This window comes from Pongo abelii, chromosome 3 (genome assembly GCF_028885655.2).
Source record: "Pongo abelii isolate AG06213 chromosome 3, NHGRI_mPonAbe1-v2.0_pri, whole genome shotgun sequence".
In the NCBI taxonomy this organism is placed as follows: domain Eukaryota; kingdom Metazoa; phylum Chordata; class Mammalia; order Primates; family Hominidae; genus Pongo; species Pongo abelii.
In genome coordinates, this window is record NC_071988.2 from 119,178,944 (window position 1) to 119,203,773 (window position 24,830).

Genomic DNA, 24,830 nt, shown 5'->3' on the forward strand with positions numbered 1-24,830 from the left:
TTTCAGGGTACAGGCTGTGTGGGAGCTGGATGAGGCCTGTGGCTGTTGGCTTTCCCCCACTTCCTTGGTGACCTGTATGATGTAGCAGAGGCAGCCATAATCCCCCTGGGAACATAACTCTATTGTACTGGGAAACACAACTCCACTTCTCACAGCAGACCCAGCAAGCCCTGCCCAAGGAGAGTCTAAGCTCAGCCACACCTAACCCTGTCCCCACCTGATGATCTTTCTCTACCTGCCCTGGTAGCACAAGAAAAAGACTTAATCCCTTGAAAGTTCTATGGCCCTAGCCACCACCTAACCCTAGGGCAAGCTTGAATCCTCCCTATACAACCAAAGCTGATATGCTCTTGAAATCACCAACTCCTGGCTGGAGGCAAAATGATACAAAACCAGTCCACCTAACAAGGTTTAAGGACCCTGCCTGTGTCCACTTCACTTCCTGGCTACCTCCACTGGGAGTAGGTGTTGCTATCCATGGCTGACAGACATGAAGATGAATCATATCACAAGACTCTTTGCAGACATCCCCATTACCAGCCCAGAGCTTGGTAGCTTGACTGTGTGGCTAGATCCAGAAGAGAAATAACATGCTCTCGGAAAGCCCCATCCCTGGGGAAAGGAAAGAGCACTGCATGAAAGGAGCACCCTATGGGACAAAAAGACAATCTGAACAGCAGCCCTCAAGTCCCAGATTTTCCCTCTGATATAGTCTACCAAAATGAGAAGGAACCAGAAAAACAACTCCAGTAATATGACAAAACAAGGTTCTTTAACACTCCCAAAAGATCACACTAGCTCACCAGCAGTGGATCAAAACCAAGATGAAATTTCTGAATTGCCAGAAAAAGAATTCAGAAAGTTGACCATTAAGCTAATCAAGAAGGCATCAGAGAAAGGGGAAGCCCAGCTTAAAGAAATCATGATACAGGATATGAAAAAAAAAAAAAAACCTTAAGTGAAATAGCATAAATAAAAACCAATCACAGCTTCTGGAAATGAAGGACACACATAGAGAATTGCAAAATGCACTGGAAAGTCTCAGCAACAGAATCAAATAAGAAAAAGAAAGAAATTCAGGCATTCAAAGACAAGGCTTTCAAATTAACCCAATCTAAAAATGACAAAGAAAAAATTAATTTAAAAAAATGTACAAAGCCTCCAAGAAGTTTGGGATTATGTTAAACAACCAAATCTAACAATAATTAGTATTCCTGAGGAAGAAGAGAAATCTAAAAGTTTAGAAAAGATATTTGAGGGAATAATCAAGGAAATCTTCTGCAGCCTTGCTAGAGATCTAGACACTCAACTACAAGAAGTTAAAAGAACATCTAGGAAATTTATTGCAAAATGATCATTGCCTAGGCACATAGTTCATCAGGTTATCTAAAGTCAAGACAAAAGTAAAAATTTAAAGAGCTGTGAGGCAAAAGCATCAGGTAACCTAAAAAGGAAAACCTATCATATTAACAGGAGATTTCTAAGCAGAAATCCTACAAGCGAGGAGGGATTGGTGTCCTATCTGTAGCCTCCTTAAACAAAACAATTATCAGCCAAGAATTTTGTATCCAGTGAAACTAAGCTTCATAAATGAAGGAAAGATACAATCTTTTTCGGACAAACAGATGCTGAGAGAATTTGCCACTACTAAGCAGCACTATAAGAACTGATACAAGGAGTTCTAAACCTTGAAATAACTTAAAATACACCAAAATAGAATTTCCTTAAAGCATAAATCTCACATAACCAATAAAACAATAACAATGATAAAAAAAAGAAAGGTATTCAGACAATAAATAGCATGATGAATAGAATAGTACCTCACATGTCAATACTAACATTGAATGTAAATGGCCTAAATGCTCCACTTAAAAGATACAGAATGGCAGAATGAATAAGAATTCACCAACCAAGTATCTGCTTGTGAGTATAAGGACTCACATAAACTTAAGGTAAAAGGGTAGAAAAAGGTATTCCATGCAAATCAACACCAAAACAAGCAGGAATAGCTATTCTTATATCAGACAAAACAAACCTTAAAGAAACACAGTTAAAAAAGACATATACTGAAATTGTATAATGATAAAAGGACTACTCTAAAAGGAAAATGTCACAATCCTAAATATATATGCACTAACACTGGAGCTCCTAAATTTATAAAACAATTACTACTAGACCAAGAAATGAGATAGATGGCAATACAATAATAGTGGGAGACTTCAATACTCCACTGACAGCACTAGACAGGTCATCAAGACAGATGGACTTAAACTGTACCATACATCAAATGAACTTAACAGATATTTATACAACATTCTACCCAACAATTGCAAAATATACATTCTATTCATCAGCACATGGAACATTCTCAAAGACAGACCATATGATAGAATACAAAACAAGTTTCAAAAAAATTCAAGAAAATCAAATTATAGCAAGTACTCTCTCAGACAACAGTGGAACAAAATTGGAAATACATTCCAAAAGCAACCCTCAAAACCATGCAAATATATGGAAATTAAATAACCTGCTCCTGAATGATCATTGAGTCAACAATGAAATCAAGACGGAAATTAAAAGACTCTGAACTGAATGATAATAGTGACACAACCTATCAAAACATCTGGGATACAGCAAAAGTGGTGCTGAAAAGGAAGTTCATAGCATCAAACGCCTACATCAAAAAGTCTTAAAGACACAAATAGACAATCTAAGGTCACACCTCAAGGAACTAGAGAAGTAAGAACAAACAAAACCCAAAGCCAGCAGAAGAAACGAAAGAACAAAATTAGAGCAGAACTGAATGAAACTGAAACAAACAAACTAAAAACAAAAGATAAATCAAACAAAAGGCCAGTTCTTTGAAAAGATAAATATAATTGATAAACCATTGGTGAGATTAATCAAGAAGAGAGAGGATCCAAATAAGCTCAATTAGAAATGAAATGGGAGACATTACAGCCAATACTACAGAAATACAAAAAAATCATTCAAGGCTGCTATGAACAACTTTACATGCATAAAGAGGACACGGATAAATTCCTGGAAATATAAGACCCTCCTAGATTAAAACAGAAAAAAAAAAAAAAAACGGAAATGGTGAACAGATCAGTAACAAGCGGCGAGATTAAAATGGTACTTGAAAGTTACCAACAGGCCGGGCGCGGTGGCTCACGCCTGTAATCCCAGCACTTTGGGAGGCCGAGGCAGGCGGATCATGAGGTCAGGAGAAATATACCATCCTGGATAACACGGTGAAACCCGTCTCTATTAAAAAAAAAATACAAAAAGTTAGCCAGGTGTGGTGGCGGGCGCCTGTAGTCCCAGCTACTTGGGAGGCTGAGGCAGGAGAATGGCGTGAACCCGGGAGGCAGAGCTTGCAGTGAGCCGAGATTGTGTCACTGTACTTCAGCCTGGGTGACAGAGCAAGACTCTGTCACCAAAAAAAAAAAAAAGTTAGCAACAAAAAAAGTCCAGAGGCAGACAGATTCACAGCTGAATTCTATGAGACATTCAAATAAGAATTAGTACCAATCTTATTGACACTATTGCAAAAGACAGAGAAAGAGGGAATCCTTCCTAAATCATTCCATGAAGCCAATGTCATCCTAATAACAAAACCATGAAAGGACATAACAAAAAAAAGAAAACTATAGACCTGTGTCCCTGATGAACATAGACACAAAAATCCTCAAAAAAAAAAAATAAAATAAATACTAGCTAGCCAAACCCAAAAGCATATAAAAAAGATAATCCACCATGATCAAGTGGGTTTCATATCAGGGATGCAGGAATGGTTTAATATCTGCAAGTCAATATGTGTGATATACCACATAAACAGAATTAAAAACAAAAATCAGATGATCATCTCAATAGATACAGAAAATCACTTGACAAAATCCAGCATCCCTTTATGATTAAAACACTCAGCAAAATCGGCATAGAAGGAACATACCTTAAGGTAATAAAAGCCATTTATGACAAACCCACAGCCAACATTATACTGAATGGGGAAAAGTTGTAAGCATTCTTCCTGAGAACTGGAACAAGACAAGGATGAGCACTTTCACCACTTCTATTCAACATAGTGCTGGAAGTCCTAGTCAGAGTAATTAGATAAGAGTAGGAAATTTATTTCTTCATCCAAACTGGTAAAGAGGAAGTCAAATTGTTGCTGTTCGCTGATGATATGACAGTATACCTAGAAAACCCTAAAAATTCATCCAAAAAGCTCCTAGAACTGAAAAATGAATTAAGCAAAGTTTCAGGATACTACATTAGTGTACACAAATCAGTAGTCTGCTAGACACCAACACTGATCAAGCTGAGTCAAATCAAGAACACAACCCCTTTTAAAATAGATGGAAAAAAAAAAAAAGAAACTACTTAGGAATATATCTAACCAAACCAAGGAAGTGAAAGACTTCTGCAAGGAAAACTATGAAACACTGCTGAAAGTAATCAAAGACATCACAAATGGAAACACATTCCATGCCCACAGATACATAGAACCAACATTGTGAAAATGACCACACTGCCAAAGCAATCTACAAATTCAATGCAGTTCCCATCAAACTGCATTGTGAGTGGAGACTCCATCATTCTTTATAGAACTAGAAAAAAAATCCTAAATTTCATATGAAACCAAAAAAAGAGCCCACATTGCCAAAGCAAGACTAAGCAAAGAGAACAAATCTGGAGGCATTACATTACCCAACTTCAAACTATACTATAAGGCCATAGTCACCAAAACAGCATGTTACTGGCATAAAAATAGGCACACAGACAAATGAAACATAATTGAGAACCCAGAAATAGAGCCAAATACTTACAGTCAATTGATCTTTGACAAAGCAAACAAAAACATAAAGTGTGGAGAGGTCACCCTATTCAACAAATGGTCCTGTAATAAATTGGCAAGCCACACACAGAAGAAAACTGAATCTTCATCTCTTACCTTATAGAAAAATAAACTCAAAATGGATCAAAGTCTTGAGTCTAAGACCTGAAACCATACAAATTCCAGAAGATAGCATTGGAAAAACCCTTTTAGACACTGGCTTAGGCCAAGACTTCACGACCAAGAACAGAAAAGCAAACACAATAAAAATAGAGATAAATAGATGAGACTTAATTAAACTAAAAAGTTTCTACACAGCAAAAGAAATAATCAGCAGAGTAAACACACAACCCACAGAGTGGCAGAAAATCTTCCCAATCTATACATCTGACAATGGACTAGTATTCAGAATCTACAAGGAACTTAAAACAAGTCAGCAAGACAAAAGAAAACAATCCCATCAAAAAGTGGGCAAAGGACAAGAGTAGACAATTCTCAAGAGAAGATATACAAATACAAATAGCCAACAGACATTAAATAATGTTCAACATCACTAATTATCAGGGAAATCCAAATCAAACCCACAATGTAATACCATCTTCTCCTGCAAGAATGCCCATAATCAAAAAAATCAATTTTCTGCTCCTATAATTGAGGCATACCACTCTCAAAAAACCATTTGTAAATAGGATTGGACCTGGCCAGAAAAAATGAACACACTTGTTTGGGAAGATTGCATTGCAGAACAGGCAGAGGTGCTGTGCAAGGATTCCTATGGAATCATTATTGATTGGTCCCCTAAGGGAATGTTTAGCTTGAATTGCACCTCTCAGTCTGCATGCCACAGCCACACTATGTTCAGCTGGTCTAAACAAAATGGTCAGATGGTAGAAATCGTAAGAAGTACAGCAAGAGTTCCTATTATCTGGAAACATGGTGGTATAGTGGCACCTCAACCTCAAATAACATGGCCCGCTGTGGGAGCTAAATATAAGGATTTGTGATAACTATTAATGGCTCTTAATAAGATCAAAATTTGGGAAAGAATTAAAAAGCATCTAAAAGGACACTCTACAAACTTGTCTTTGGATGTTGCAAAATTAAAAGAACAAATATTAAAAGCATCCCAGGCACCCCTGACCTTAATGCCAGGAACTAGAGTGCTTGAAGGAGCTGCAGATGGATTAGCAGCTAGTAACCCATTACAATGGATAAAAACACTTGGAGTCTCTGTGATTTCAATGCTGATTGTGCTTTTAATCTGTGTTGTTTGTCTTTGTGTAGTCTGCAGATGCGGATCCCGATTCCTGTGAGAAGTAGCTCACTGTGATAAAGCCGACTTTGCTTTTATTTTCTTGCAAAAACAAAAAGGGGGAACTTGTTGGGAACAGGCCCCCAAATCTGGCTATAAACTGGCCACAAAACTGGCCATAAACAAAATCCCTGCAGCACTGTGATATGCTCGTGATGGCTATGACACCCACACTGAAGGCTGTTAGTTTACCAAAATGAGGGCAAGTAACACCTGGCCCACCCAGGGTGGAAAACCACTTAAGGCGTTCCTAAACCACAAGCAATTGCATGAGTGATCTGTGCCTTAAGGACATGTTCCTGCTGCAAATAACTAGCCAGAACCCATCCCTTTGTTTCGGCTCATCCCTTTTTTTCTCGTGAGGAATGCTTTTAGTTAATCTATAATCTATAGAAACAATGCTTATCACTGGCTTACTGTCAATAAATACATGGGTAAAACTCTGTTCATGGCTCTCAGCTCTGAAGGCTGTCAGCCCCCTGATTTCCCACTCCACACTCTATATTTCTTTGTGTGTATCTTTAATTCCTCTAGTACCACTGGGTTAGGGTCTCCATGACCGATTTTGTCTCAGCAGTATCCCTTTGCCTTCAGCAAGAACCTCAGCAGGTTGTGGTTATTTTCTTGGTGGAGTGACTCAAACCTTCATTCCTAAAGGGTCTGGGCCATTTGTATTTCTGCCTGGATTGGCAGAACTGTTGGAGTTTCCCATTAAGCTTAATCACAGGGCATGGCAATACTAAGAGATGCCCTAATGGATCTCCTGTATTCCATCCATACTCTTCCTTACCACCGTTGTGGAGTAGTAGACTGATTTCATCTTGATAATCTGTGTCAATAACCCCAGTGAACACTGTAACTCCATTCTTAGCCTGTTGACTTAAAGGTAGGAGGAGCACAAAGTGTCCAGGTGGCAATCTTAACTTCCAATTTAATGGATTCATTGTTGTGTCTCCTGGTGGCAGCATTCTTCCCTCTGGAACTAAGACCTCTAGGCTAGCAAAATGTAATGCCATGAGAACAGGAAGCAAAAATGTTGCTAGTGGATCACTAAGGTTGATGATGAGTGATGCCACTTCCACTTCCACCCCTTGATTCCTGGCCCCATGAACCCTGGCTATGGGAGAAACAATACCATATATTGGAGGCTGATTCACAGCATTCATGGCCTTCTGGAATACTTTGCCAGAGCCCGGCAAAGTATTGTCACCTAGTTGGCATTGTAATTGTGACTTCAAAAGGCCATTCCACTATTCTATCAATCCAGCTGCTTCAGGATGATGGGGAACATGGTAAGACTAGTGAATTCCATGAGCATGAGCCCACTGCCACACTTCTTTAGCCATAAAGTGAGTGCCTTGGTCAGAGGCAATGCTGTGTGGAATACCATGACAGTGGATAAGGTGTTCTGTGAGTCCACTGATGATAGTCTTGGCAGAAGCATTGCATACAAGATAGGCAAACACATATCCAGAGTAAATGTCTATTACAGTGAAGACAAACATCTGCCCTTTCAGAAGAGGTCCAATACAATCAACCCGCCACCAGGTAGTTGGCTGATCACCCTGAGGACAGTGGCTATACTGAGGGCTCAGTGTCAGTCTCTGCTGCTGGCAAATTGGGCACTCGACAGTGGCTGGAGCCAGGTCTGCCTTGGTGAGTGGAAATCCATGTTGTTGAGGCCATGCATAACCTCCATCACTGCCACCATGGCCACTTTGTTCATGGGCCCATTGGGCAATAACTGAGGTGGCTGGGGAAAGAGGCTGAGTGGTGTCCACAGAATGGGTCATACTATCCAATTGATTACTAAAATGATCCTCTGTTGAGGTCACCCATTGGTGAGCACTCACATGGGATACAAATATCTTCACAATTTTTGACCACTCAGAGAGGTCTATCCACATACCTCTTCCCTAAATTTCTTTATCACCAATTTTCTTATGCTTCTTCCAAGTCCCTGACCATCCAGCCAAACCATTGGTTACAGTCCATGAATGAGTATATAATCACACATCTGGCCATTTCTCCTTCCATGCAAAGTGCATAACCAGGTGCACTGCTCAAAGTTCTGCCCACTGAGAAGAGTTCCCTTCACTGCTGTCCTTCAAGGATGTCCTAGAAAGAGGCTGTAGTGCTGCAGCTGTTCACTTTTGGGTGGTGCCTGCTTATGATGCACAACCATCTATGAACCAGGCCCTAGTCTTCTCTTTCTCTGTCAACTAATCATAAGGAACTCCCCATGAGGCCATCGGTGCAGGCTGGAGGAGATGAGGCAGTGTGGCATCAGTGGAAACCATGGGCATTTGAGCACTTCCTCATGTAACTTACTTGGGCTTTCAGGACCTGCTTGAGCCTGATCACTTATATGCCACTTTCATTTGATGAGGGAATGCTGCTGTGCATGACCCACTTTATGGATAGATGGGTCAGAAAGCACCCAGTTAATGATAGGCAGTTGAGGTCATGTGGTGACTTGATGACCCATAGTCAAACGTTCAGTTTCCACCAAAGCCCAGTAACAGGCCAAGAGCTGTCTCTCAAAAGGAGAGTAGTTATCCACAGATGGCAGGGCCTTGCTTCAAAATCCTAGAGGCCTCCGCTGGGATTCACCTATGGGGGACTGCCAAAGGCTCCAGTCACCATCCCTATCTGCCACTGATACCACAACCAATTGGATCTGCTGAGTCATATGGCCCCAGTGGCAGAGCAGCTTGTACAGTAGCCTGGACCTGTTACAGAGCCTTCTCCTGTACTGGACTCCACTCCAAAATAACAGCCTTTTGGGTCACTCGACAAATGGGCCAGAGCAATACACACAAATGAGGAATGTGTTGTCTCCAAAATCCCAATAGGCCCAGTAGGCATTCTGCCACTTTCTTGGTTGTAGAAGGGGTCAAATGCAGCAACTTATACTTCACCTTAGAAGGAATATCTCAACAGGCCCCACACCACTGGACCCCTAGAAATTTTACTGAGGGAGAAGGTCCCTGAATTTTAGTTGGATTTATTTCCATTTTCTGGCATGCAAGTGTCTCACCAATAAGTCCAGTGTGTTTCCTACTTCTTGCTCACTGGATCTAATCAGCATAATGTCTTCAGCGTAATAGACCAGTGTGATATCTTGTGGAAGTGAAAAGTGATCAGGGTTTCTCCAAATAAGATTATGACACAAAGCCAGAAGTTGATATACCCCTGAGGTAGGACTGTAAAGGTATAATGCTGGCTTTGCCAGCTAAAGCCAGATTGCTTCTGATGGGCCTTATGGACAGGAAGGGAGAAAAACGCATCTCCTGAGTCAATGGCTGCATAGCAAGTACCAGGAAATGTGTTAATTTGCTCAAATCAATGAAACCACATTTGGTACAGCAGCTGAAATTGGAGTCACCACTTGATTAAGCTTATAAGAATCCACTGTCATTCTCCACGATCCATCTGTCTTCCTCACAGGCCAAATGGGAGAGGTGAATGGGGATGTGGTGGGAATCACCATCCCTGCATCTTTCATATCCTTGATAGTGGCACTAATCTCGGCAATCCCTCCAGGGATGCAATATTGTTTTTGATTTACCATTTTTCTAGGTAGAGGCGGCTCTTAATGCCTTTTATTTGGCCTTTCCCACTATAGTAGCCCTCACCCTACCATTCAGGGAGCCAACGTTGGGGTCCTGCCAGCTGCTAAGTATGTCTATGCCAGTTATGCATCCTGGCACTGGGAAAATGATCACAAGATGAGTCCAGGGACCCACTGGACCCACTGTAAGTCAGACCTGAGCTAAAACCCCTTTAATTATCTGACCTCCATAAGCCTCTACTTTAACTGGAGGACCACGATGACATATTGGATCCCCTGGAATCAATGTCAGCTCAGAGCCAGTGTTCAGTAGTCCTCAAAATGTCTGATAATTTCCCTTTCTCCAATGCACAGTTAACCAGAGGTCTCCATGGGGCAGGATGGAAAAAAGATTAACAGCATAAATTGTTGGTAGTGTAGTGGGGTCCTACCTCAAGGGGACCCAGCCTCCCCATCATTCAAGGGGTTCTGGGTCTGTAAACCTGCTCAAGTCTGGAAATTGATTGAGGGGCCGTGATTCTGATTTTATAATTCAAATTAGTCTTTTGTCCATTCAACCCAGAAGGTTTCTGCTTATATAAATTAAGTAGGAATGCAGTAGGCTTCCTGTCAATTTCACTTCTAGGAAAACCATGATTAATTAGCCAATCCCATAGCTCTACACAAGTCAGACTATTCTGACTGCTGCTTTGTCTCTGCTGTCCATCACAGTAGCTACATCCACTCTGCCTTTGACAGTTGAGTGCCACCACTTGGCCCCTGCCACCTTGGGATCCAATTACTCCCATTATATTTAAATTTTGTAGTTGAGTGACGGTGGTTCCCATTGTTAGATGTGACATACAGAGAAGAGCAATTACAGAGCTCTTCAAAGATGCAGGTGCTACCCTCACAAATCTGTTTCACAACGCATTGTTCAAGGGATGTCTTCTGGATCCTCCCAGCTGGGACGAGTAGGTCTAAAGTGACTAATCCATTCCACCTTCCCAATCTCTCTAAGCATTTGGATCCCTTCCTCTACATCAAACCAAGGGATACCATGCATTTCCAGCTCACTTACAGTGGGCCATCTTTTAATCCATATTTCAGCTAACCATGCAAATAAGCTATTAGAACCTTTTTTAACTCCCTGAGCTGCAACATTAAATGCAGAGTCCCCACTTAGTGGGCCCAAATAAATAAATTCAGCTTGATCCAACTCTATGTTCCTTCCAACATTATCCCACACCCTTAATATCCATTCCCATGCCTGTTCTCCAGATTTCTGTTTATATAAGTTAAAAATTCAAGCAGTTTTTTCAAGTGTAACACACCTTGTCGTGGGTCAAACCCTCAGCCTCACCTCTAGGGACCCCCTGGGACTTTAGTTATAGGTTTAGAAGCAAATGGGGGCATTAGGGGTGGCTCCTGAAGAGAATCAACATTATCTTGCCTGGCAACTGCCTCACCAGAGGCAATCACTGTTGCCTCAGGTAGTGCAGGGTTTATCTCCTCAGACAAAGGTGGAATGGCTGATGGCAGCATGGGTCAAGAAGGAGATATTGCCACTACTGGGGATGGTGAAGCTGTTTGTTCTGGCAAAAAAGCTTCATCAGAGTTTACAAGCTCAGTGTCCCCAGCTTCATCAGGATCCTCCCACACATCCCCATTCAAAGTTGTAGGGTTCCATTCTTTTCCAATCAATGCCCTCACATTAACAGTAGACACCTGGTGAGGCTGTGCCTGCACCTTTTGTTGCACGTCAGCCACTTGCATGATAAGAGCTTGTGTCTATTTTTCCACAATTTCAGGTCTTTCTCTACAGGAGGTAAGACTCTCACTCAGGGCAATCTTAGCAGATTTGAGGCTCAGTATCTGCTTCTGAAGCTGGGAGTTAGAATCCTTAGATTCATCATTTTCTTTCATTTCTTTGTTTCTTTCATTACTTTGTTCACTGAAGTTTGGAGCAACCATCCAGCTTCATTATGTTCCTTGGTTCTCCACATATGGTCAAAAGTATTAGGTATAGAGTGACTAGACTCCTTGCTTCTCACGAGCAGTGAATCAGGAGTGTCAAATGCATTTATTTTGCATAGCTCTCTAAACAGTTCATGCCAAGGACTATCAGTGTTCTCCATATTATTAGAAGTAGAGTCTTAGCATTTTGGGATCTAATCGTATTAAGCAGCCAACTCCAGAACCCCAAAACCAGCAAAAGAACTCGATCCTTAATATTGTTCTTCTAGAACCACTTGTGTTACCAAAATCTGTATTAGTCAGGGTTCTCTAGAGGGTCAGAACTAATAGGATATATATATATATATATATGTATACATATATATATATATCCTATTATATATACTATATATTATGATATATACTATACATACACACACTATATATAGTAGTATATAGTATATATATAGTATATACAGTATATAGTATATACAGTATATAGTATATACAGTATATAGTATATACAGTATATAGTATATACAGTATATAGTATATACAGTATATAGTATATACTATATATAGTCTATACACTATAATATACTATATATGCTATTATATTTAGTATATATAGTATATTATAGTATATATATAGTACATTAGCACAGTATATTTGTGTGTGTCTGTGTGTGTGTATATGTGCATATATATATATGTATATACAGGGGGATTTATTAAGTATTAACTTACATGATCACAAGGTCCCACAATAGGCTGTCTGCAAACTGAGGAGCAAGGAGAGCCAGTCTGAGTCCCAAAACTGAAGAACTTGGGGTCTGAAGTTTGAGGGCAAAAAGCATCCAGCATGAGAGAAAGATACAGGCTGTGAGGCTAGGCTGGTCTTACCCTTTCACATTTTTCTGCCTGCTTTATATTCTAGCTGTGCTGACAGCTGATTAGATGGTGCCCACCCAGATTAAGGGTGGGTCTGCCTTTTCCAGCCCACTGACTCAAATGTTAATCTCCTTTGGCAACACCCTAACAGACACACCCAGGATCAGTATTTTGAATACTCTGTATCCTTCAATCCAATTAAGTTGACACTCAGTATTAACCATCACACAATGAAAGAGTTTATGAACTCCATGTAAATTATCCATAACATATAATCATCCAAATGATCTTTCTGGGCTGAAAGCTCTCCTTAAGATACAAAGACCTTTCTCTATTCCCATACAAGAAATACTTACATAATATGTCTGGATTCCTCTCAACACAACCCAGAGAAGATCATACCTCTGACAGATATCCCAAGGCCTAATAGCATAGGCTGAAAATAGATCTTCCTAGACAGAACATAATATGTCTCCTAAAATTTAATGACTTAGGAAGTTCAAAGGAATATCAAGAGTTCTGTCAGAAGAAATGAAGAAAAAGAATTAAAGCAAGGTTGTAGTCCATGGAGAGTCAAAGACCTTTTTAGAATGGCAAATGACAGGTAGCTTTTAAACATTCACTTTGGGGTATTAAGTAATGTGCCATGACCTTTACATTTGAAGTGCAAAACCAATTTCTAAAACCAAAAGTTTAAATCACATTTTCAAATAATATAAAATACTGTCCCATAAACATTAAAACTACAGTATAAAACTGAGTTTGTAAAAGGAGAAGTTTAGGTCACATTCTAAAATATATTTCATAGCTACAATTGAAAATGTTCTACAAAGATAATATGAACATTAGAAATAAACTTAGAAACTGTCATTCAATATTAAAAAGCATATACAATTTAAATCATGCTTTATCATTCCTTATAAGCAATTTATCAAGAAAAAATATGGAAAAAATATCTTAAAATATTAAAAAATAAAACACTGGATGTTGCTTGATTTGTATTAATATATAACATTATAATTCTACTCAGAAATCTTTGGTGTCTCAGAGGAGAAAATTAAAACTGCATATTTTGATACTCTTTGTGATCTAATACTATCTACATATCTAATATCATTCTATTCATTTTATATTTTAGTAATACTAACAATAAGCTTGACAAGGATATTCTATTCTCCAGTGCTTCTTTGACTTTGCATATACTGTTTCCTTTGCCTAGAATAAGTCCCATTGGCTTGTCTAAGTAAAAAACTCCCATTCTCTTTTATATTTCATATAAAATACTTTCTGAAGTCTTACTCCCTTTGTCTAACTTAGAAATTCTTTTTTTTTTTTTTCTGAGAAGGAGTATCACTCTGTCACCCAGGCTGGAGTGCAGTGGTGTTATCTCGGCTTCATTGCAACCTCCACCTCCCAAGTTCAAGCGATTCTCATGTCTCTGCCACCTAAGCAGCTGGGACAACAGGTGCACACCACCACACCTTGCTAATTTTTGTATCTTTAGTCGAGATGGGGTTTTACCATGTTGACCAGGCTGGTCTTGAACTCTGGACCTCAGGTGAGCTGCCCACCTCAGCCTCCCAAAGTTCTAGGATTACAGGTGTGAGCTGCTGTACCAAGCCCAGAAATTCTTAAAGTGCTGGGATTACAGGCATGAGCCATTGCACCCAGCCCAGAAATTCTTTATCATATTGGTACCTTTCACCTATTAACAAACAATAATTATTTTATTATAATTAAAATGTTTATATATAGTTTCTCCTTACTAGATTGCTATATAGTTGAGAATAGAGATTTTCCATTTTGGACTCAGAGCCTATACCAGACTAGGATCACATTTATAAACTAGAAATAAATGAATATAGCCATGAAACAAAGGTAACAGTAACAATAACATATATAATATATATAATATATAATAACTATAACATAGGGTCCCACTGTATATCAAGTACTGTAATACATGCTTTTTTCAGTATAGGTTTGTACTACATTTATAGCAGTTTTTATCCTTGTATCTGAGCTATCAAGTGATCAAAGTGCGATTTATACTATTTTCTCTTGATCCAGTGAATCTACCTTTTCCTTATAACTGTAGCTTTGAATTTTTCTTTTTATTCATAAGCAGTGGAACTCTTTTTCTAACATATATAATATATAAAACATAGGAAATGTAGCCCTTCTGAAAAAAGCAGATAACGGAGGACTACACACATATACTCAGCACCCCCTTATCCTCTGTGAGTAGCTTGTAGGGACCAATATAGAGACTAATGCCCTAAAAAATTTGTTTCCATCTCTACTTACTGTCAATCCATATGTTGAAACCCTAACCCCTAGTGTGATAGTATTAGAAAGTTGGCATTTGTAGGTGATTAGGTCCTGAGGTAGAGCCCTCGTGAATGGAATTAGGCCCTTATAAAAGAGAGTTCCTTTGCCCTTCTGCCATGTGAGGACACAGCAAGAAGACAGCTGTCTGTGAATCAGGAAGAAGGCCCTCACAAAACACTAAATTTTATCTAGGACTTTCCAGTGTTCAGAGCTATGAGAAATAAATTTTTGTTGTTTATAAACCACTCAGTCTCTGTTAGTTTGTTAAAGCAGCCAAAACCAACTCAGACATAGAGAGAATGGTAGTCTGAAAACCCAACTTGGGGCAGGATGAACATTTCCAAGAAGAATAATCCACTATATTAAATGCTGCTTCTAGGCTAAGTAAAATAAGGAGATTCAACACAGGATCTACCACAGGATTGGGCAAAAGATTTATGGAAGTCATTGATGAGCCATTTCTGTGGAGTAGTTGGGGAGAAAGCCTTACAAGTGTCAAATTAAAAGAGAATAAGAAAAGAGAAAATGGAAATGATGAATGTATGATAGTACTTTGAGTAGCTTTTTAAAGAAGAAAATATAGAAACAGGGATTTAATTTAAGAAAAAGTGAGGCTGAGAGATATTTTTAGATGGGATGATAGGCAAAATGGTTGTATGTTTACATGAATGATTTGGCAGAGAGGAAAAAATGAAGTAAAGGGAGAAATTGCTGGTACAACATCACTGAGCAGATGAAGCAAATGAGATCTAGCAGGTAATTAAAGGTATTAGGCTTAAGTAGGAGGCAAGACAGTTCAACTTCAGGAGGACAAGTGGAGTAAATATGTAGAAATGCTGTTGGGGAAAGTGATGTGCTGATAGGACTGTGTGGAAATGTTAAGTAAAATGTCTGAAGGCATTAACTAAAAGAGAATGAGAGAGCTGGGCGCAGTGGCTTAATGCCTATAATCGCAGCACTTTGGGAGGCAAAGGCAGTTGGATTGCTTCCAGAAGTCCAAGACCAGCCTGGGCAACAGGGCAAAACCCCAACTCTACAAAAAATACAAACAATTAGCCAGGTATGGTGGTGCGTGCTTGTAGTTCCAGCTACCTGGGAGGCTGAGGTGGGAGAATTACTTGAGCCTAGGAGGTCAAAGCTGCAGTGAACTGTGATTGTACCACTGCACTCCAACCTGGGCAACAGAGTGAGACCCTGTCTCAAAAAAATGAAAATAATTTCAATAAATAAGAGGATGGAGGGTGGGGGGAAGTACTAGAGATTTTAGAACACAGAAGGTATGAAAGAGTTACCTATGAGAGTGTGAGAATAACTGCAATAGAAAGAAATATTATGACTGGTGGGCATCAATAAGGGCCTTCTGAATAGTAATTGGATGAATAATAAAGATGATAGTCCAAATTATAAGTGAAAGGAAGGAAAGAAAGATTGATGTGTCAAACCTAATACCAAAGTAAAAATATAAGGTAGCATAGAATCGAAGACAAAAATAAAAACCATATCCAAACCAAAAGAAAATACAAAGGCATTAAATAAATTAACTTAGGTATGAAGAAACACTAAGCCTAACAAAATGATTTTTAAAAGTAAAGACAATTTTTAATAGATTTTACCAAATAAGCATGCAAAACATGGTAAAATTTCTTAGATAAGTTAGTAACCATTACTATACAGCAAATGAGTGATTATGTTGAAATTCAAATACAAGTACTTTGGTCTGACTTTCTACTCTCTTAAATGTATACTCTAAGCTAATGACATAAAGGGTATTCCAAGATTGATGTCTTCCATACATGGCAAAAACAAATATGAAAGTGCAACTCATCTAAAGCTAATGATGTGAAAGGGACAAAAACACAACTAAAGCAATATGGGAATGTTTTTTTTTTAAATATTACCACTTTTCATAATCAAATGGTTTTTTGAAAAATAAAATTTATAAAAATTCACCTGGCAAAGAAAACAACATAAATTGACCAATAATTATTTAAGAAATACGAAAAGATATTAAAAGATTACCATACTAAAAATAATTTCTAAAAAAATTACAGATACGTATTAAATGCCTTATAATATCCAAACCAATGAAGTAAAGGGAAATATGGCTGGCACCACTCTTTGAGCAGATGAAGTAAATGACTTCTAGCATCTAATTAGAGGTATTAGGCTTAAATAGGAAGCAGGCATTGTTTGCCAGTGATTCTAAGAATTTTTTCTTAAGAAATAATCAAAGGTAGGAACAAAGATCAGGTATAAAACCATCTTTATAGGGCTATTCATAATAATAGAAAAAATGAAAGCTTTTTAAAGATCTCTTGCTATACTCCCAATAAAATATCTTTCTGCCATTTAACATTATTTTTCTGAGAATATGCAATAGAGAAAATACTTTTTTCTATTTTTGGTGAAAATATAATTAAATTACATATATGTTAATGCATTTTCTCATTTCTATAGTATAAAACTATTCTATCCCATAATTAAAAAACAAAAAAAATACCTACTAATTCCTTCTTTAAAATTACCCAGAATGAGGGTTTTAGACATGTGGGTAATCTGCTAACAAAAGGATTTCCTAAATAAATTCCTTTATAACTTTTTCATTTGAGTAAAATTTTCTTTTCATAAAAATATCTTTGTTAATTTCTGTACTACTTGAATAGATGTTTAAATGAAACTAATTGCACTACAGATTGTTCTCTTGTGCCATTTCTAAATTTTCATATTCATGGGATATTTATCAATCTAAAATGTGATGTGAAGTCTGAATTCAAACTTCTAAGTGCACAATTTTCATCAAAAGAATTTCAAAGTAATAGAAAGTAAATGACTCAATTGAATTAATTAGTACTATCATACACATGCATCAACTTCTAGTTTATAAAATCATAGCCAAATAAGTGTTTTTCTAAAATACAGTTGACTTTAACAAAAAGGTGTTAATCTATAGTAATAATAAGAATCTCAATTTTTAAATTTATAACTGAAAATAAGTAATAAACTAAACCTACAGTGTGATTCCAATTCTCAACATGTTCTGGATTTATACATGTTAATATTTTATCTCACTTATATTGTCCTACCCAATTCTGCTATTAAAAATTCACTCTGAAACTAATCTCTAATTGAGATTTTTCAAGCAATTATGTAACCTGCAAAAATTAAAAATTATACTCATAAAATGAATTGTGTTATTGAGCTTCAATTAATTTCAGCAGAATTTTTGCTTTTTTAAGACATATATTTAAATCTTTTCTAATATTTAAAGGATTTTATAATGTTAAATTCATTGAAGTTTCTTCTATTTAGCTTTTTAAAATATTCTCACATAGTCACTGTCTAATTTAAATTTCAGAAAATCAGTATATTTGAAGCAAATAAAAAATCAGTATATTTGACTCGATCACTGTATTTGAAGCCTTATCTAAACCTTAAAAAAATTTTTTTTGGTCAAGAGACTGATTCAACAAGAGAATGTGAATGAATCAATAAAATTTACTGTTATTTTAAAAGAATATATACATATTCTTTTCACTGAGAACTAAGTCAATGAGGAAAAATTTGTCTAGATAAAAATTAGTGATTTATGAAAAGAAAATCCTGATTTTCCATTTTGCTAATTTATTCAATAAACATTTATTAATATACTATTAGGTGCCAGATTCTGTGGTTGGAAGCTGAATAATATGCAATTAAATAAATCATTGCCTTCATGAAGCTCATAATGTAATATTGAGAGTTCTCAGTTGAAATTATAAGTGAACTTGTATAGATTAATAAACTTTCTAAAATTGTATGCACATTTTTTTATGAGTATACACACATTTTCTCCCTAGCTTTTATTAGATCTTCAAAAAGGTCAATGATAGTAATCCAATAAATATCAATAACTAAAAGGAGCAAAGACAAACAGCTTAGCTAGTAATTGAAATAAGATGGGCAAAGTAAGATATATTCCAAAAGCAACTCTGACCTTCCTCCACCCATCAAAAATGGGGAGAGAACTAAATCTACCTGGGGAACTCAAGAGAGAATTTACAAAAAAATGAAAATAGAAGCAGACATTACAAATGTGGGTGTACAATTTAAGAAGCCTCCAGATTTTTGCAAATATAATTGTATGGACCACCAGCATTGGACAGTTGGGGATCCTTTGTGGACATAAGACATTAAAAATGTATAACTATCTCAATGGCAGATCATACAGTTAAGTAATTTTCAAGTATAACTGAATTGCAATTCTAAATCAATATCATGCATTTCTAGAATTATCTTTTTCTATTAAAAAAAGTAAAATGTTTATGGCAAATATGTTCTCAAGAGTCACCAACTTAAACTTATTAAAGTCATGAGAGAGTATCAAATTAAAATAAAAGAACAAGTTAATAATAAAGAGACCTAGTAATTCACCAACCCATCAACTTAAAAGTAACTTCTTTAAAGAAGGAAAATTATGAAAAAAGTATTTATTGAAAAAGGTTTTTAATTATTCAAGGAAATAAATTGGTATTGAGAAGACAAAAAAAAATTACAGACTCAGTTCTCAACAGAAAAGTTACCCTGAAGTTCAGTAAATATAGGATGTAATAGTTTGAAATTTCAAGAATATCTTAACAAACAACAATATAAAACCCATAAATGTTTTCTCTGACATGGGAAATAATCTTGCATAATAAACATCTATCACAAAGTATAAAAATATAATATTAAACTTATAAAATCTTAAGAAAGAAAAAGCAAGAATTTCTTAAATACTAGAAAGACTAGTGGGAACATCCTTTACGAAGAATGCATCGCAAAATGAAAAAGGATACCATTAGATTGGCTGACGTTTATTATTTGTGGATACCATTAAAATGAGTTTTTTAAAGGAGAGAAATTGCTCAACTAAAGATGTAATATGATTTAATATTATCAAACTATGAACAACTAAAGTACCCAACTTATCAAGACCAGTACCTTATTAATCAATACTTAAAGACCTTCCCTCACTATGCTCATCAATCTAAAGTAAACAAACGTCATAAACTTTGCCCAGTCCTAATCAGTTCCCCACTTACAAGACTTGGCTTAAGTCACCTAGCATAGATCCTAAAACCATATAAATACCTTCCCTTGACTTCCACCTTCGAAAATAGTACTGATACTCTCAAGAGATTCTCCCTTTCTGAAGTTAAGTCTAATAAAATTAGCTTTGCTTAACCAGCAGGCATTAGTCTTTGTCTTTTGGAGGAATCAACAGCCAACAAGATAACAATTCTTTGATTACTCATTTTCATTTGTTTTATTTTCTCCTTTGATGGAATGCTGAAAAGTATTTAGATTGTGACGTTTTATTTTTATTTACTTACTTTTTTTTTTTTTTTTTGAGAAGGAGTCTCGCTGTGTCGCCCAGGCTGGAGTGCAGTGGTGCAATTTTGGCTCACTGCAACCTCTGCCTCCCAGATCCAAGTGATTATCCTGCCCCAGCCTCCAGAGTAGCTGGGGCTACAGGTGCATGGCACCATGCCTGGCTTATTTTTATATTTTTAGTAGAGACAGGGTTTCATCATGTTGGCCAGGCTGCTCTCAAACTCCTGACCTCAAGTATCTGCCCACCTCAGCTTCCCAAAGTGCTGGGATTACAGGCATGAGACACTGTGCCTGGCCTTAGATTGTGACATTTTAAGTAAGGAGAAAAACATGTATTCAATATAAATAAACTTGTCATTAGCCCCAAAAAGAACATTCATTTTGGTTTGCACTCAGAATTAACTCTTAAATTAATTGTTACAAATCACTATAAAATATTTTACTTTCAATAGTTAGTAGGGTAGGAATGGGGGACCTATTTCATTCTAATTCTCTAAAGGGCAATAAAGGGCTATTGTGAACACAGTTTCTAAAATCTTTCAGGTTATGATCAGAAGGTCCATAGCTTAAAAGACACCTTTATTTATTATGAACTTAAATACAGCATCCATGTTCATTAAAAGAAAATAAAAGAGCAACACACAATTTTATTTGATCCACAGGGCTTTCTTGTGAGCTCTCTGATAATTATTTCAATAAATACTAAGAGATTTCAATGTATGAATACAAACAAGTATGTAAACAAGTGAACTTTAAAATTTGTAGGAATATAAATAAATTATATATATGAATACCGCAAAGCATATTTAGAGATAGAAAAGTTGTTTAAATGACTCTTAAATTCTTAAATAATTATTTTTAAATGTCAGACTACATCTTCAAAAATCTCCTTAGTCAGAATATTTTCATTAATCAGCAATGTGAATAAAATATATGGAAAGGACTTTAATATATACATTTGTAGTACTTTCTGGAAATTGATTCTATTCTTGTGTCACTGACAAGAAGGAAATATTGACAAACCTCATATGTTGCTGGGCCTGGAGTAATCTCTTTGGACTCTTCAAAGCGCTTTGATGCTTTCACAAACAAGGGTATGGGGCAAGATTTCCTTAAAACAGGATTGTATGCTGCAGGACCTGAGAGACAACAAATGTAAAAATTATGATAAAGTATATTTTAAAATTATTAATTTTGGTCATATGAATATTAGGTTTGTGCTCTTAATGTATAAAATTAGCATGAAACAGTCTTGAACCCATTGTTTTTGAATGCTTAAAATCATTTGGTTTATGTCTTTGAAATATGATAAGCATAAGATAGTGGCATCTGTTTACCTAATAATTAAATATATTACAGCAATAATTTCCAAAAAAGAGAAAACAGTACTCCCTCAATATACTTTTACATCATGAATGAAGATGCTTAACTCTTATATCCTAAATATTCATTCACATGTTCAGTGGGGAGTTAGGGCTTGAGCTGCATTTGGAAATACAAATGGGATTTAAAGAAGCAGAAAGGTGCTTGAATAGCATTCTGGGCAGTAAACATTACGGAAATCAAGACGCAAAGATGGAATGTACATGGAGCAATCAAATGTAGTAAACAGATGGTTTGCATGAAACAAGGCCTAATCCTAATTAAGGATTTTTGTACTTAAGCCAATGGGTTCCAACTTGTATTCTTCAATGCCCCCAAATTCTTACAGAAGTGACCAGAGGATAATTTGTAGGTAAAGCCCAAGCAGAAAAGGTTTGAATTATTTTTATTCACAACATCTCTAAAAACTTTTGAGAACCACTTTCATAGACAATGGGTAGGTCTTAAAAGCTTTAGATTAAATAGTCATGAAAAGTGGTAGTTTAGAAAGTAAATTCTGGCAGATTCTTGATTCTCGTGAAGAGTGTACAACCAAGATCCCTTGCATGTGCAGTTCAGGATAGGGTTCGAGCTCCTAAGAGAATCTAATGTCAGGCTAATCTGACAGGAGGTGGAGCTCAGGCAGTAATACTCACTTGCCCTCTGCTCACCTCCTGCTGGGCAGTCTGATTCCTAACAGGCCATTGACAGGTACAGGTCCTTGGCCCAGGGATACGGGACCTGTGGTCTAGTGAATGGAACCTGGCTAGTACAACTTCACAGAGAGAAGATAGGGAGAGGTAATTTTTTTTCTTCATTCATATTTTAAACAATAATATTGAGTGTCTATCACATGCCAAACCTTGTGTTTCAAGAGAATGTTAGAGGTCTACTATATCAAATGTTTCAAGAGGAGAGAAGACTTAGGAAGGACACTGTAGAATATGTGGAATATAATTTCAGAAGAATGGTAGTGAATGAAATTAGATTAGGGGGCATCAGAGAGGCAATGTATGGGGAGAGAAAATAAAACCTTTGGCCACAGAATATTCACAATAAATATAAACAGTGAAATAGAAGAGTAGATATAATGATATTAATAAAATACAAAATTAATTTCTCTATATTTCCCTAATAAGCATGCAATTCAATCTACCTACTTTGGCAAATACATTCTTGTTGATGCTTTAAAATCTAAAATATTTTTAAATTAATAGGTTAGTATGAAACATTTTTAATGTTTTTAGCTTCATTAATATAGGACATTTCGAAATTTAAGACAAAGAGGGACATCTAGGCTCTAGCCCAATCATTCTAATATCAGCTCAATTAAGACATAGGTATCTAAAGTTCCTTGTGGGAAGCTAATGTGTTTTGATATATCAAGTGAAAAGTTGGTATTTAAAATAAAGGAGGACATCCAGGCTCTAGCCCAGTCATTTTAATATTAGCTCAATTAAGATATAGCTATCTAAAGTTCCTTGTGGGAAGCTAATGTGTTTTGCTATACCAAGTGATAAGGAAAGTGTTTTTGCAAATGCCATCTTAGTATAAAACAATAGCATGCACAACTTTGGAATAATATAATTTATATTTATAGTGCAGAGGAATAATGCACATATACATACATAACATCTTTACTGACAGACATTCATACACAAACTATGTAAGGGAAAATATATCATCGACCATAGTATTCAGAATTCAAAAAACACAAACCATCATCAGAAGCTGGGTACATCATAATTCCATAGTCAGTTAATTGAAAATTGTAGTTTTAACCATAAAGATTTATAAACGTTAATGCAACAGGTAAGGCTATTATCCAAACACTATTGTAACTGTAACTTTCATTTTCAATTATGAAGAAATATAGTATATTCTCTACCCTTACCATCAGGCTACAGTATCTGATAAATATTTACATTCACAGCTATAACTCATTAAAAGAAAAGAAATTATTCAAATGTAATTGTAGGTTTCTTTTTATTGGAATTCCTTTGAGGAACACTAAGTGAGGCAAAACTTCTCAATATGCATCTTGCTCCATTTTAGCACTTAGCCTGCTTTAAGCTACAGAATATTTTTTAAATAAAACAAAGGTTTAACATACTTAGTCTTAAAATACATTTTCAATTACATATGCTATTGTTTATATGATACAGGTCAAAGACTTACATTGTTTCATCAGCTCTCATTCATAGCTAGATTATGCAGAAACTATCTTCTTTTTAGATACCAAAATGTCACATTTTAATCACAGGTAATAAGGTAGACAACTTCTCATTCCAAATCAAACACCTATGAAAAGTCTGCCTGAATCATGGCTAGCATATAATGGGAAATTCAAGAGTAGGTGATTCTTATAATTGCATATTTTCCAGCCCTGTGCCAACTCAGTCTCTATGAAATGTCAACCAATGCTACAGGGCAAAAATGGAACATAACAGGAACAGTGAGTAATTTAAAATAAAAACCTATGTTTCTGTCCCTTCAATATGAACACCTTGGTACATTAGAGTGGCCTCAGAAAAAAACAACTTCTATAAATAAAGCTACAAAATCTCAGATTTCATAAGTTGTTTGCTTTATAATGAGCTAAAAGTATAAATAATGTAATCATTCTTACTATGAATACTTTTTTTATGTGAAGGTGACACAAATCTACTAAAAATTAAATATCCCATATATGAGCATACTAAAACCCTGGAAGAAAACCTAGGCAATACCATTCAAGAAAAGGCATGGGCAAAGATTTCATGACTAAAACACCAAAAGCAATGGCAACAAAATCCAAAACTGACAAATAGGATCTAATTAAACTAAAGAGCTTCTGCACAGCAAAAGTAACTATCATCAGAGGGAACAGGCAACCTACAGAATGGGAGAAAATTTTTGCAATCTACCCATCTGACAAAGGGCTAATATCCAGAATTTACAAAGAATTCAAACAAATTTACAAGAAAAAAATAACCCCGCCAAAAGGTTGGCGAAGGATATGAACCGACACTTCTCAAAAGAAGACATTTATGCGGCCAACAAACATATGAAAAAAAGCTCATCATCACTGGTCATTAGAAAAATGCAAATCAAAACCACAATGAGATACCATCTCCATCTCATGCCAGTTAGAATGGTGATCATTAAAAAAATCAGGAAATAACAGATGCTGGAGAAGATGTGGAGAAACAGGAATGCTTTTACGTTGTTGGTGGGAGCGTAAATTAGTTCAA

General features: G+C 36.5%; 1 protein-coding gene across 9 annotated transcripts in view; it reads right to left on the minus strand.

The window, feature by feature from the left end:
* STPG2 (sperm tail PG-rich repeat containing 2) overlaps positions 1-24,830 on the minus strand; it is a 706,287-nt gene that overhangs the window by 262,002 nt on the left and 419,455 nt on the right. For all 9 annotated transcript variants that reach the window (XM_063723541.1, XM_063723540.1, XM_054554207.2 and 6 more), the window contains one exon: positions 21,259-21,374. In XM_063723541.1, the coding sequence (XP_063579611.1) occupies positions 21,259-21,374 (116 nt within the window). The remainder of the gene's footprint in view (positions 1-21,258; positions 21,375-24,830) is intronic.